Below are 14,538 nucleotides of genomic sequence, written 5' to 3' on the forward strand. Positions count from 1 at the left end.
TAAAAATAATTCAATTAAAGATATGTAGTAAATAATTTATTTTTTATAACCGCAACCTAATTGGATGATATTTTTTCTTCTAAACCTGTTTATGAAAATATTTTTCAAATGTATATTTCTTGTTTAAATTTGGAGTGTAAAAGTAATTGCGACTTGTGGATGAAGTGGCACGCCCATTAAATTATGAGTGCAAACAATTATTGTTACCATTATTTTTTATATGTAAGTGCAAACAACTATTATTATGCATAGCAAATGGAGAATTAAAAAATGAAGTGAACTGGTAGAAAGCAATTAAACCTAAATGCTATTAGTTCTAACTCTTTGTTCACGATTGACCCAACAAAGTAAAAAAAAATTGAAGTGCCCATTTTCAACCCACATAGTCTAATCTCTCTTTTTTCTCCGTCAATTATTTCTTGTTCCTTGTATGTAGCTGATGCACAAAGTAGTGGAGGAGTGAATCGGATTCCTCTATGGATTCGTATTAATCTCTCTTTTGTATGATTCTCAAAATCTATTAGATTAATTTGGACATTAATTTCATTTATTGATCCTATAATTCTTACTAATATGATTTTTTGTGTGTGCATATCATAAAAGTCAAACACGAATTTGTGTTACGTAGAATATCCCTGTGTACGAATTTAGATTCTCTGTTGATTTTTCTTATGTTGTTTCTCTATTGCATCTCTATAATACATTGATTACTATTAATTTTAATATTTTAAAATATATTAAAAAGATATTTAAAATATCAATATAGTGTATTTTTAATGTTCAGCAGATGACAACACCAACAAAACCAGTAAAAAATCTAGATTTCGTGTACACACAATATTTAATCATAATTTCAATTTATAACGAATGAATTAAGGTAATTAACCATTGCGTAAACTAATTGATAATAAGATGAACAGGTAAAGATAAAGATAGAAGACTCATATCAATTTTTTCTGATGTGAAAATTGAAAAATATTGGTGAATAAAAGTACTTGGTTTTCTTATCTAGCCGTTCTTACACTTTGAATGTAATCTTCAACATTTCCTCAATAATCTAAAGGGTGTTATTGTTTTATTTCATACTAGCGAAAATAGGAGAAAACGATTATGTGTATTACATACTTTCATGGTTTGTTATGTAGAGATAATTTTATTTTTGTAAGATTAATTTTCTGGGTGTGGAGATCTAGACTTCAATTTTTATATACTTACATCTTCTTTGTATTTATTTTCTGACATTTTATATACACGATTCGGAACATCTCTAATGTTTCATTTTTTTTTTATTTGTTAATGTCAACAAAATACCATGATTTCATTTATATTGTTTAGAAAAATGTCCTCCATTACTCTTTCGTTATCTAGAAAAAATATTTGTAATTTTTTTTTTGCAATTTGTAGTTATCCATAAATATTGAGATAATTTTTATTTTTTAATTTTAAATAAGTTTGTGTAAATATGATTTTTTAAAATATGATAATAAAGTTATTTGAAAGTATAATTAAAATAAATTTGTATGACAAAATATTAGTAAATAATTTTGATATATTTAAAGGAAAATCTAAATAAATTGATGTTAAGAAATTTATATACGAGTTTAAGTCTTATGTTAAAGATAAAAAAGTTGAAGAGCATAAAAAATAAAAAATTTAAACCTATAATTTGAATATTTTGGATAGAAAAAGTTGAAGAGCATACAAAACTAAAATTCATAAACCTATAATTTTAATATTTTTGATAGAAATTTCACTTCATATTTTAGTTAAATGCTCCTTATGAATCACCCTCAAAAACTTTATGAATTGATCGTAAAATTTTAATTTTAGAAAATTAATCTCTTAAAAGAAATTCCAATTTTAGAAAATTATTCACTTGTTTCAAAAGAACATTAAAAGAATTCTAACAATAACAAAAAATTAACTAGTATGTGTGAATTAAATACCACAATAGTAATATTTATTCCATCATCAAATAATAATTAAAATATAGATATCATTATTCATAATATATCCATCAAAAAATCTATTTAATACCTCACAAATCTTAACCATATAGCCGCATGGACGAATCTTTTTCTATCTCTGTCTCTGGATAAAGCATGCACCCTGGCCGTATCATGGTGCAATGCCAAACACAAACATTAAAAAAAAAACTAAAAAAGGTGACCTTTGTTTTTTCCCATATTCCTATCTAATTCTGATTCAACTTAAATTAATTATACGCCTAATATAGTGTTTAAATTGCAATTCGAAGAAAGTATATAACTATATTGTTACATTTTTTATTTCCTGGCATTTTTCGACATAAAAAAATAGGTTAAAGTATCATTATCCATAAATATATTGGTGTAACTTATATCAATGTATTTCAACTTCTTATAGAAACCAATTACAAGATGAAAGATAATGTTTTGGGTTATGTGGTTTGACTCATGTTTCATTGATGTTATATCTCTCTAATGAATCTTAACCGGCTGATACGAGTGCAGGTCCATGTATCGAAAGTCTTCCTAGGTTCTAGATAAGTATGTCCTGTTAAAATGGACGACGGTACGTGAATGGGTACTCGTAAGTGGGAATGCTTCCGCTGGAGGGGGAGTGTACCAATGTGGTTGAAGGGACTCACCCTTGAGAAAAATATTGGTAGGAATCAAAGTGTGTGAGTCTAAATTTCACATTGGCTAGAGATGAGAAAATAGAACACTATATAAGGATGAAGACCCATATTGTTAGTTGAGAATGATGTCAATGCTTTATGTGATTGAGCTCAAATCTCATTGGTGTTGTGTAATCCTCTATAGACCTAATTATTTGGTAGAAATGTTAAATAAGTGCACTTTCAACCGAAAAAAGAGATGCAATATTAGGAATATTTAATTGAGAAATGAAAAGAGCGTGATAGTTTTCTAATCTAATTTTATGTTATGTATACTTAGCATTGACTGGATTTCTCTTATTACATTAGTATAAATTATGAGAATAATTTATAATTTATAATTATACATACAATTATCTTTAAAAACTAAAATGATTAGGAAAGGGGGAGCATTGGCTTCTCAGTACCGTAAATGTGATTTCGTTTCTGATCAAAACTTTTTACATTAAATATACTTTTAATTCACATAAAATAAACGAGTTTTCTTTTTTATCCTTTGTTTTTTAAGTTTCATCAACTAGTATTTGTGATATAATACTAACATTTGACACCTCAAAAAAGAATTTGTATGATTCATAACATAAATTTATTTTTATCTATTTTAAAATAAATATTAAAAATATTGATTTCAAATTTTTAAAAATAAAAATAAAAAAAAATGTTTTACATAGATTAAAAAAAATCTCTTATTTTACAAGGACAAAAAAATATTATAAAATTTACATGAAAGAAAACATAAATATTTTTTAAATGAACCAGGATATTTAAGTCAAATTATTTTAATCCATGCTAAGATTTAAATATATTTTTAGTATTTATAAAATTAATTTAAAAGTATCTCTAGGCATAAAATCCTTGAAGGAGTACGTTAGGTTTGATATACCCAGAATTGGAATTTAGCACTACTTACCATGAAATTAATTTAATATTACTGATCCTCCTAGGACATATTTATTACACATTATAAACTGACTGTTTTGTGTGTCACTCCATAATTATCATACTATTTTATTTTATTAAAAACTTATCACAACCTTCTCCGGTTGGAATACGTCTCATTCGTACAACACAGCTTTCCTAAAACCAAGAATTAAATCTATATTATTTATTGCATCCATTTTCTACTCCCGTTTGATCTTATAAGATTACAATTTTATTTTCTTACAAAGTAATATTTAAAAAGAAAAATCAAGAAATTAAAGGACACATATTGATGCATATTGTTGACTAACAAGTTTGGCCCATTCTAGAAAAGTTGACTTGACCATAAGAAGACACATTCAAAGTTACGTTCCATGCTGGAACAACAACCAAGCATTCAATAAAAATATTAGTAGCATGGAAGTAAGGGACTCTTGTTTTTGTTTTCTATAAAAAGCAAGCACCAAACTCAATCCTTGTGCAGTGATCAACCATAAACTTTACTCACCAGGTGAAAGCAAAAGGCTCGAAGCGAAACCATGATCAAACATGTTCTTTGCTTTTTGGTATTCCTTCACGCATTTCATCGAACACATGGAGTTGAGTACAGTGTCACTAACAAGGCTCTCTCAACTCCCGGTGGAGTAGCTTTCCGTGACAAAATAGGAGCAGACTACGCGAAGCGAACGCTCGACTCTGCCACCCAATTCATATGGAGGGTCCTTCAGCTGAACAACCCCGGGGACAGAAAAAGCGTGCAGAAGGTAAGTTTATTCGTGGATGACATGGATGGAGTTGCGTATACGAGCAACGACCAGATCCATCTGAGTGCAAGATACGTTGGAAACTACCAAGGGGATGTGAAGAGAGAGGTTTCAGGGGTGCTGTATCATGAAATGGTCCACGTTTGGCAGTGGAATGGGAATGGTGGTGCTCCTGGGGGGTTGATTGAAGGCATAGCAGACTTCGTGAGGCTGAAGGCAAACTATGCACCCAGTCACTGGGTGAAAGCGGGGCAAGGTCAGAAATGGGACCAGGGTTATGATGTTACTGCTCGCTTTTTGGACTATTGTAATACTCTCAAAGGTGGGTTTGTGGCACAGTTGAACAAGTTGATGAGGAATGGTTACAGTGATCAATACTTTGTTCAGTTACTGGGAAAACCAGTGGATCAGCTGTGGCGAGATTATAAGGCCAAGTATGGCAATACTGCCTGAGAGGACTAGCTTCAATTTAAAGAATAAATGAGTATATGACTATGTTTTTCAATAAAATTGTATCAGCTCTAAGATTCTGGTATTAATTACGTATTAGTTTTGATCCAATACTGAACCATATGTCAAAGAAATGATAGAGAAAAATCGTTCACATGTTGACATGTTGTAAGGAGGCAATATTTTGTGTTGTTGAATCTTTATTCCACCAGGCTTAATTGATTCAATCCAAGAAATTATAAAATAAAATTAAATAATATTTACGCAGAAAAAAGGTGGAATAAGCTTAGCTATAATCGTTGGATTTTTTTCTTTTCTTAAAATAAGATTGTACAGATTATATTACACTGTATTTAGTTTTGATGTGCTTTCGAGGTTGGCAGAAGTTCTAACAAAGTGTATAAATGGTGACTAAAAGTCTATTAAAGACAACCACTAATATGGACAAATATAACTATGAATTTACCCTTAGTTATCAAATTGGGACTCATTTGCATTAAAAGAAAAAAATATTCAGTGCCTATCATTCATCTCTATCTTTCAAGAATCAAATCAAGAATTTGTTCATTTTTATATACACTTAATCCTAAAAGTTGTGTAATACTTGTATAAAAAAACAGTTATTTAATGTGGAGAGATATAGTTATTTAATAAAATAAACAGTCAAACAAAAACCTAATTATAAAGCAAACTATATAAATCCTAATACCTCTAGGTCACCGTGAGGCATGCCGGCCTAGTTAATAAATATGTCATCAAATTTTGGAAGAGTTTAAGATATGTTTATTTTGTAAATAATATTTTTTTATTTGATAAACAGAAAATTATTATTGTGCATTGAAATTTTCAAATAATTTATTGCAGAAAAAACTTGACCTGACTTGTATGAATCCCCATTCTTGAGTGTGAGGAATGGTCAACTTACAATAGAATGGAGTGAAGATTTCTTATATATTTTATGATAAGATCTTGTCACAAAATCAACCTTATGATAAGATTTTTATCTATTTATGTTTATTTTGACTATTTATACCAAATGAAATGGATGTTTTCTGAGCACAAGTCACTGTGCCAAATGGCGCACAAACACTCCAAAATAGCACTCCTATGATTCCAAATGGCATCTAAAATTATCATATATCAAATAATTAGAGAGAAATATTTAACTAGAAGAGGGTCTATTTGGTAAAACTAGTTCATACTTATTAGTTGATAAGTTTTTAACTTATAAATTTGAACAGATAAATCAACTTACAAAGACTAGCAGTGTTTGATAAAGTAGTTAATATACGTAAAATAAAAAAATATATAAGTTTTAGTTTAACAAAATTGTGATTTTAAGTTAAAAATATATATATTATTATATAACTATAATTTCAGATTTACAAAAATAAATTTTTATGAAACTTTTTATCGCTTTCCTTTTTTTTCACAACTTTTATATGTTTTTTGAAGCATTATTTTATTCAAATGCGTTTTATATAATTATTATTATTACTTTTCTTAAAAAGTTATCTTTTATTTCTCAATTAAACTATTCTTGCATTGCAATTTATTTTCAATGCAATTGATTAAACAAAACTGTACGTATCTTATCTATTTCTTCTATCCACAATTAGACATCCAATGATGCATATGAAACTTCCTCCTACCAACATTTATTGTGGAAAGACTATTTACATTGCAGAAAAAGAAAAAGTAACCTGTAGACTATGTCTTCTCCATGCTCCTTCTTACTGTAATTATTGGACTACGTCAAATGATACAAAACCGAGTCTATTTTTTTTGTTGAGTTTTTTTTATGTTATTCTCCGTTAAATATTAAAAAAACATAGTTTTAATATTTTAAAAATAATTTTAATATATTTTAAAATTTTAAAATTAATGATATCGATGTATTTTGAAAATAACAGAAAAAAAAATCAGCATACAATCAAAATTCAAGAAAAACCCATGTTACCTGGATCATTCAAAATGCTGTGAGCGAAAAAAACAAACATTAAAAACAACGTGAATGGCGTGGAGCGACCACTTTTTCCTATGTTTTTCATTATATAAATCATCCAACACTATGCTTCTGCAACAACCAGACCACAAAGTCTCTGTAAAAGCAAAGCAACCATGACGATGATGCATGTGCTTTGGTTCTTAGTGTTCGTAGCTGCTGCAATGCAAGGAAGAACAGAAGCAGTGGAATACAGTTTCACTAACAACGCCCTCTCAACCCCCGGTGGCGTGCGTTTCCGTGACGAGATAGGAGAAGAATACGCGAAGCAGACACTGGACTCAGCCACCCAATTCATATGGGGGATCTTCCAGCAAAACGCCCCTGCTGATAGAAAAAACGTGGAGAAGGTGAGCTTATTCGTGGATGACATCGACGGGGCTGCATATACCATCAACAATGAGATTCACGTGAGTGCAAGGTACGTTAATGGGTATAGTGGGGATGTGAGAATAGAAATCACGGGGGTGTTATATCATGAAATGGTTCATGTTTGGCAGTGGAATGGGAATGGTGAGGGTCCTAGTGGATTAATTGAAGGAATTGCAGATTATGTAAGGCTGAAGGCAAACTATGCACCTAGCCACTGGAGAAAAGCAGGGGAAGGAACAAAATGGGACCAGGGTTATGATGTTACTGCTCATTTTCTTGACTATTGTGAGAGTCTGAGAAGTGGGTTTGTGGCACAACTGAATCAGAAGATGAGAACTGCTTATAATGATCAATTCTTTGTTGATCTATTGGGAGAATCGGTGGATCAGCTTTGGAAAGAGTACAAGGATAAGTATGGGAATCTACCCTAGCTAGGTCAACGGTTAAGAACTTGTTCCTTCAAAAAATAAGCGACTGTGTCGCTAGGTTTGTATTACTTGTAAATGTTCATCAGTTGTAAGTTATATTGGAATCGATGTTGTGATTGATTCTGAAGAGAATAAACATTTAGAAGATATAAATCATTATCAGCTATTCTATATTTTTATTAATGATTTTTAAGATGATATATATATATATATATATATATATATATATATATATATATATATTATCCATCTTACACCAGATTGATTTTCTAATATGGAAAGACGTCGCCAAACCTCTATGTTTGAGTTTCGTTTTCTGAAGATGCAAAATTCTTAATTAAAAGTTTAAATGTATAAGAGGAAAGTTGATTTTCTGTTTTATTTTTGCTCAATCAAATACGCTGTCACTTCAAATGAGAAAATTCTCAATTGAGCAAAATATGTCATTTAAATGGAGAAAAGCTTAAACTCACTTGCTTTTAACCTTGTTTTAGTTGACATGGGTGGTCTCGTTTAAGTTAGAAATTATAATGTTAGCATAGATGAGTCTCGCTTAAATTAAAATTCGAACAGAGACTAAAATGAAATTCTGCTATTCTCGTTTAAGCTAGAATATCAGATTTTCAACATGCAAAAACCAAAAATCCCAAACAAAATTAATAAAAAAAACACAACCACGAACATTAAACCAACATTTTGCACACGATTCAAAACCAAAAACATACAAGACACTTAAAAAGTTTTAAAGTCCTAACTTCCCTTACCTCGACACTAGGAAAACGATTTGCTAGAAGAGAGCTCTAATAGTAACAACACCACAACTCCAAAGACAGATTAGAGAGTTGAAAAACATGCACACAAGAATAAGAATAAGGCTCTAAAGAGGAACACAGAATAAAACCGAAGCAACTGAAATGGAGAGGGAGAAAAACGGGAGTTTAAACTCAACTTACATGGTGAAAAAAAGTTCCACTAGTTGAGATGAGAGTTTCGTAACTGTCCTGGCACAACTCATATTTCAAACCGGGAAAAAAATGAGTGAGATATTTTAATTTTAGGATGCATAATAAAAATATGTGAGCAGCTAAAAAGGATCTTGAAAAAACAATAAACTAACTCTAGGTGCTCTCGTAAAATCACACTTAACACTTTTAAATAAAAGAATGGGTCTTACATACTCAAACTTTAAAATTTCCTAATGTTTAATAATTAGAATAACAATAACTTATAAAAAAATACTTTTCACATATCTAGAAAATAATAACACTCATAACTTATTTTTTATTAAAATAAGTAATTGTTCATCCTTCGTCTAACTAACTAATAATAGCACAATAAAGTTTCTTATACAAATCTCGGGTTGCCCCTTATCATGGACTATACTCCTTCTAATGTTGACCATAAATCTTCATTTAACTTGTATTCTCCAAGACATATAAGGAGAAATAACTTTTATTTATGCAAATTTATATTTCAGCATTTTCAACTATTTTGTGATAGATGTTTTCTGTTTTTGACGCTTCTCATTAGAATGGTCTAGATCATATCCGATACGGCACTGCAATTACCAGGAAAGGAGAGGATTTAGAATGTGCTTAAGGAAACAAACATACATTTAAAACGAAGTCAATGTCGTGATCGACCAGCACCTTCTCTTTTCTGCACATAAAGCACTATAACCATGCTTTTCAACCACACTTTGATTCTTCAACAGAAACCAAAAGTCTCACTAATGTACAATTTTTAATTAAAATTATATTTTAAAATCAATGTCTCCGAGACTCATTTTTAATTTATTCAGTGGTTTATAATTAAATTTCTTTTTATCATATATTTGTCCTGTTGGAAAACACATTTTCCTTAAAAAGATAAGTAAAATAAGAAAGTGAAATAAATTGAGTTATAATGGGAGAAGAGAAGAAAAAAAAAAGAACGTACAATGTGATTACTTATATTAAAATAAAGAAATGAAAAAAAAAATACATATTTCATTGATATGATGCATTTAAGAAGAAGTATTTTAGGTAGAATAGATAATATATTGTTGAATTTTGCAAAACAAATTTTTTTCTGTATTGGACATTTGTACTTTCCAAGACCAAGACCATTAAGGGGAGACTTTCCTGTTTCCAGTCTACCCAAGTAAATTTACATTCCACAGTACATTTTCAATCAGGCTTTATTCCTAAACCTAATGAGTACTTTCATTTGAAAGAGTAAAAAAAAATATAAATAATGAAAAAAGTGTAATATATATATATATATATATATATATATATATAATGTTTTAATATAGGGATAATTTTCAAAAACATAAATTATAACTAAAATAAACATAAATAAAAATCATTATAAATAATAATAATAAAATTATATTTAAAATAAAATTAAATAATATTCACTAAATATCAAAATTTAAATAATTTTTAGTATTATTTTAATGATATATCTTTAGAATATAAAAATATATATTACTAATCGATCAAACATATATAAATATATAAATATTGTGTATTATATGAACTTAGTGTGTTTGAAAATATTTAGAGAAATTGTGTGGGGTTAGACGATTTTCGTTATAATACAAAGGGACGTAATCAATTATAGAACAATATGGTGTGCCCGTGATATCACAAGAGAGGTAATTGAAGTATATGCAAATCTCACTCCCTTTGTCTCTACATTTACCTTTATTTCTCTTTTATTCTTACTTTTGCACATTTATCTCAAATGCAATAAAAAGTAAACAATTTTATTGAAATACTTTTTATGTTTTTTTTATTTTTGTTTTTTACATATTCTCATTCTCACATGTTTTCTTCTACTTATAAATAACAAAATAGAAAGTTAGACACAAACTTATGTTTTATATTCTGCTCATACATATTTGTTCATTAATATTAAAATATAAGTTTAATAAATAATATTTTTCATCAACATTAATTTTTTTATATATTTATTATTTTATAAATATAAAAGAAAAAATTATATAGCATGTACTTTTTATAACCATTTAATCTATTATCATATATTTTTCTTTTAAATAATTACTATGTCTCAATCTTTTATTACATCTTGATAAATTATTTCTATTCTTAAACTTTTTTTTAGATAGTTATTTTTATTTTTAAACTTTTTTTTAGATAAGTATATAGTTAAATAGTAAAAAAAAGATTCATTTATTTAAATATTTATCAAAACTAAAAAACGAAATAGAATAGAATATATTATTTTGACCTTTCAAAATGTACGGTCAAACTTCACAACTGCGCGAGGAGAATATATTATTTTCTTTATTCTCTATTTTCAAAAATAATTCAAAATTCAAATAAGAATCAGAGGAATATCTTTTTTATTTATTTGTTTTAATATACTGTTTTCTCATGAAATAGAAGAAAAAAAAAATCAATCACTGACCAAACCTCTCCTAAAAATAATTTTTCGTACATGATGATGTTTTTGGTTGGATTCGGAAACATGTAGATAGTGTTACACACAACACAACTAAAAGACATCATGTTGGAAAACATGATTCAGTAAAGAAGTATTGATATAGCAAAAGCTGATGTTAGTATTGCCGAATTGCTGAAATAATTTGCGCAATGCCTTCCAATTTTCTTCTTTCTTTGAGAAGCATCTTAGCGAAGTCAAGAGCTCGGCGTTCACAAGTTGCCCTTTTGGCAACATCAGCAATGGATTCCAAATCCTCGATATGCGCCACACCAACAATTCTCCTGTCAATCAAGTTATTAATTATATGATCAAGAATCACTACATAGCATAGTTAACATAAACCAAAAAATCCAAAAAATCATAATTAGATACACATATTATATATCATTCTCTTCTGCAATCTCACATTATCTTTACCTCTTGTTAAAAGAGGAAAACAAATTACAGAGAAAAAGTCTCACCGTATCATTTTAGCAGCACCAAATCCAAGACTATCGTGAAACAAATTTGTCATGTATTTCTTCTGTACAAGGAGTTGAACCTCGGGATTGTTATAGATTGCTGGAAGATACGCTTCACCAGCACCATTTCTGTGCTCATCCCAAAGTGAGGTGAATTTCTGATGGAAAAGGTTCCAAGTGTCTTCGATTGTCTTCAGAATCCACTCCTTATAGGCCTGCGCGCAACATAGAATTTTACATCAGAAATAAATAACACTCATTCTCCGCTACAATCAATGGTCTTAGACAATTATGTAGGATTACAGTTTAAATGCCAAAGCACATTATCTTAAGCAACCTGCATCGTGATACAGTAACTCCAGTGAATAGAAAAGGCCACCTAAATGAGGTGAAGACACAACGGTTGATAAACAAAACAAGGCTACTTCCAGCTAACAATAGATGCAGTGCCAACCAAATCTTCGACTTTGTTTTTAATAAAAGAACGATGTAATGAGTGCTTGATTTATAATTAGCACAAATTCCAAGCATGTTCAAGTCAATCCATGGGCATGGTATCATGAATTTGAATGTCCATTTCGTGCTCTTGAAAGGAAATCCAAACACACCAATAGAAGTACAAGGTCCGAGGATAAGAAATCTTCAACAAAGTCAGAACAGAAAGAGAGAAAGGAACTCCTAAAAAGTACTAAGTGTAAGACCATGTGCTGAACACAAACATGAAACAATTCTATCCAAAAACCAAGTCTTCACTTATTAGTAGTGTTGGACTAAAACAAGCACATGGTATATTTCTGATTACTCATCAACAAGTACACTGGAATCCTTCTCTTAGGATATAACAAGGAGCCAGTCATTGGCACCTCACAGACAAAACAAGAGAACAATACAGTAAATTAAGAACTACAAATAAGCAGAGACAGCAAAAATCAGAAATAGCTGGTGCAAATGCCATGATATGTCTAAAAATATGTAGAACTCTTGAAATAAACAAGCCTCTGTCATGAAACAAAACTACCATTGTGAAATAAAAAGTACAACTAAAAAATAAAGAGTCTAAGTTTTACTTTGATTTTGGACAATAACAATAAATATGTGACTAAATAACAACTATAGCATATAAAGAAGAGGATAAGTAAGGATCACAGAAGACATGGAAAAAGAGGACTTACTTTTCGATCATTTGCTTCATCAGCATGCCCATCTTGAGCAAAGAAGGCCAAAATCAAGTTTCCCAAGAATGCTCCAACATCAAAACCCATTGGTCCATAAAATGCAAATTCTGGATCAATAACTTGAGTTGATTCACGAGTAACCATCACAGAACCAGTGTGTAGATCACCATGTATTAGTGCCTGGGCCCTCTCGATGAACCTATAGAAACATAAATTATTATTCTTATAACAAAAATGTAACAACAAAATTACTTAATATACTGGGTACAAAAAGTGTATCACAATACATAGATTTCAGCTCAGCAACTTCAAGCTTCAGCAGGTTGTCTTCCCGGACAGCCTCAGCATCACGGTCAAGATAGGGCGTAGTCCAACGATTATATTCAGAAATTTTATAAGGGTCAGAGAAAACGACCTGCTCAGTAAGCCTGCATAGCTCCACATTGCCACAAAATTCGGCAACTGCACGAAGCAAATATGAATTCAAATTAATGGTAACACCCGTAGATAATTATGTGTAAGACCTTCCTTGTAGTCACAAAAAGAGGATATCGTTCAGAGTAAATATACATAAATTTCACAATGATACACTGATTACAAGAAAATAAAATGAATGTTGAACTATTTACTCTGTCCGTGACGTCTTTATTTAATGTTTTAGTTCCTAAATTAGAAAACAGTATAGGATAGATCCCTATACGAGTATAAAAGTTAGCTTTTGGTCATTTTGGTGGGTACAACCATAAAATAATCTGACAGATATAAGCTGTCACAAAAAACTGTATAAATAAAAATAGTACTTTTCTCAATCAGGGACTAAACCTTAAAATGGAAACAGTTATCGAGATCATGCAATAGATTACCTAAAACGAATTAAGAGAGGCAAAATGAGTCAAAGTTCTAGCATAAGTTAAAATCAATTTATACATCCTGACATTTTAAAGTTAAATCAGTTTATAAAGCCTAACATTTTTAGAAATTCCCTTGTCTAGCTTCTCAAAAAAGTGGCAAGAGTTAGGTTATACCGTCTCGTTTGTGCTCAGTAGTGGAACGGAAAAGCAGAGACGTGAAGAAGAGTGTCCTTGCCATGAAATCAGCCATATGCTCAGCTAAAAGAGGGTATTCAATTCCTGCAATCAACCCTTTTCTGAGGATTATATGCGGGGGCTCCAAGTAACGGATGGCGATCAAAGACATGGTACGATCAAAGTGATACACTTCAGGGACATGTTCAGGGCTCAAACGACCCTCTTCTTTCAGTGCCAGCGTCTCAAAATAAGCCCTCTCCTTTGTCATGGGCCACGATTCCCCAATGCAACGAACGTACGGCAGAGCCTATAACAAATTCAAAACCCCAAAGACACAATTTTGAGCTTTGAAACAATTCAAAACCCCAAAGACAGAGGTTTGAGCTTTGAGACAGTGAGACAAAAAGAAACGAAATTGGCTATTGCCCATGATTTCTTGGAGCATAGGGCCTTTGGGTTTTGGATCGTGAAAGTGTCTGTTACCTGTTTGATGACAAGAGAACCTTGGGAGTTGGAAACAATGTAGACGAAGTTAAGATTGCCATCTCCGACTTCTTTAACTGATAAATCATCAAAACTGTTGGCGAGTCTGGAGGAGAGAGCAGGAACGGACTTTATGTATTCGACGAGGGTCTTCTCGTCGAGCGGTCGGAACTCCGAGAAAACCATGGTGGCGGCGATGGTGGCGGCGATGGTGGCGAGGAGGGAGTGGAGCAATGGTACTCTCTCAAGTCCCAAATTGGTGGAATCTTTGAAGTGCGTCTTACTATTCTTTATTTGGAAGAAGCACGCTACAAACTACTGAGATTTTTTTTCACACAA

At 30.7% G+C, this 14,538-nt stretch overlaps 3 protein-coding genes across 3 annotated transcripts; 2 read left to right on the top strand and 1 right to left on the bottom strand.

The window, feature by feature from the left end:
* The first annotated feature begins 4,027 nt into the window (after positions 1-4,027).
* Positions 4,028-5,012, top strand: LOC114189951. The gene has a single exon (XM_028078680.1). The coding sequence runs from the start codon at positions 4,120-4,122 to the stop codon at positions 4,795-4,797; it is 678 nt and encodes a 225-aa protein (XP_027934481.1). The 5' UTR covers positions 4,028-4,119; the 3' UTR covers positions 4,798-5,012.
* Positions 5,013-6,851: 1,839 nt separating this feature from the next.
* LOC114190557 lies at positions 6,852-7,765 on the top strand. The gene has a single exon (XM_028079493.1). The coding sequence runs from the start codon at positions 6,916-6,918 to the stop codon at positions 7,600-7,602; it is 687 nt and encodes a 228-aa protein (XP_027935294.1). The 5' UTR covers positions 6,852-6,915; the 3' UTR covers positions 7,603-7,765.
* A 3,169-nt stretch (positions 7,766-10,934) lies between these two features.
* Positions 10,935-14,538, bottom strand: LOC114192531 (methylthioribose kinase). The gene is made up of 6 exons (XM_028082279.1): positions 14,200-14,538; positions 13,714-14,023; positions 12,976-13,150; positions 12,686-12,887; positions 11,514-11,728; positions 10,935-11,333 (listed from the first exon to the last, which is right to left on the bottom strand). Exons 1-6 carry the CDS (start codon positions 14,383-14,385, stop codon positions 11,168-11,170), a joined length of 1,254 nt encoding a protein of 417 aa, XP_027938080.1. The 5' UTR covers positions 14,386-14,538; the 3' UTR covers positions 10,935-11,167.

This window comes from Vigna unguiculata, chromosome 7 (genome assembly GCF_004118075.2).
Source record: "Vigna unguiculata cultivar IT97K-499-35 chromosome 7, ASM411807v1, whole genome shotgun sequence".
NCBI classification, from domain to species: domain Eukaryota; kingdom Viridiplantae; phylum Streptophyta; class Magnoliopsida; order Fabales; family Fabaceae; genus Vigna; species Vigna unguiculata.

What these genes read in the sequence shown, in the direction of transcription:
- LOC114189951 (XM_028078680.1), top strand. Translation starts at nt 4,120, where the DNA reads ATGATCAAACATGTTCTTTGCTTTTTGGTATTCCTTCACGCATTTCAT.
- LOC114192531 (XM_028082279.1), bottom strand. Translation starts at nt 14,385, where the DNA reads ATGGTTTTCTCGGAGTTCCGACCGCTCGACGAGAAGACCCTCGTCGAA. An exon ending in GTTGCTGAGCTGAAATCTAT is followed by an intron (nt 12,888 to 12,975) that starts GTATTGTGATAC and finishes ATGTTTCTATAG; the next exon opens with GTTCATCGAGAGGGCCCAGG. An exon ending in GGTGCTGCTAAAATGATACG is followed by an intron (nt 11,334 to 11,513) that starts GTGAGACTTTTT and finishes CTTGATTGACAG; the next exon opens with GAGAATTGTTGGTGTGGCGC.
- LOC114190557 (XM_028079493.1), top strand. Translation starts at nt 6,916, where the DNA reads ATGACGATGATGCATGTGCTTTGGTTCTTAGTGTTCGTAGCTGCTGCA.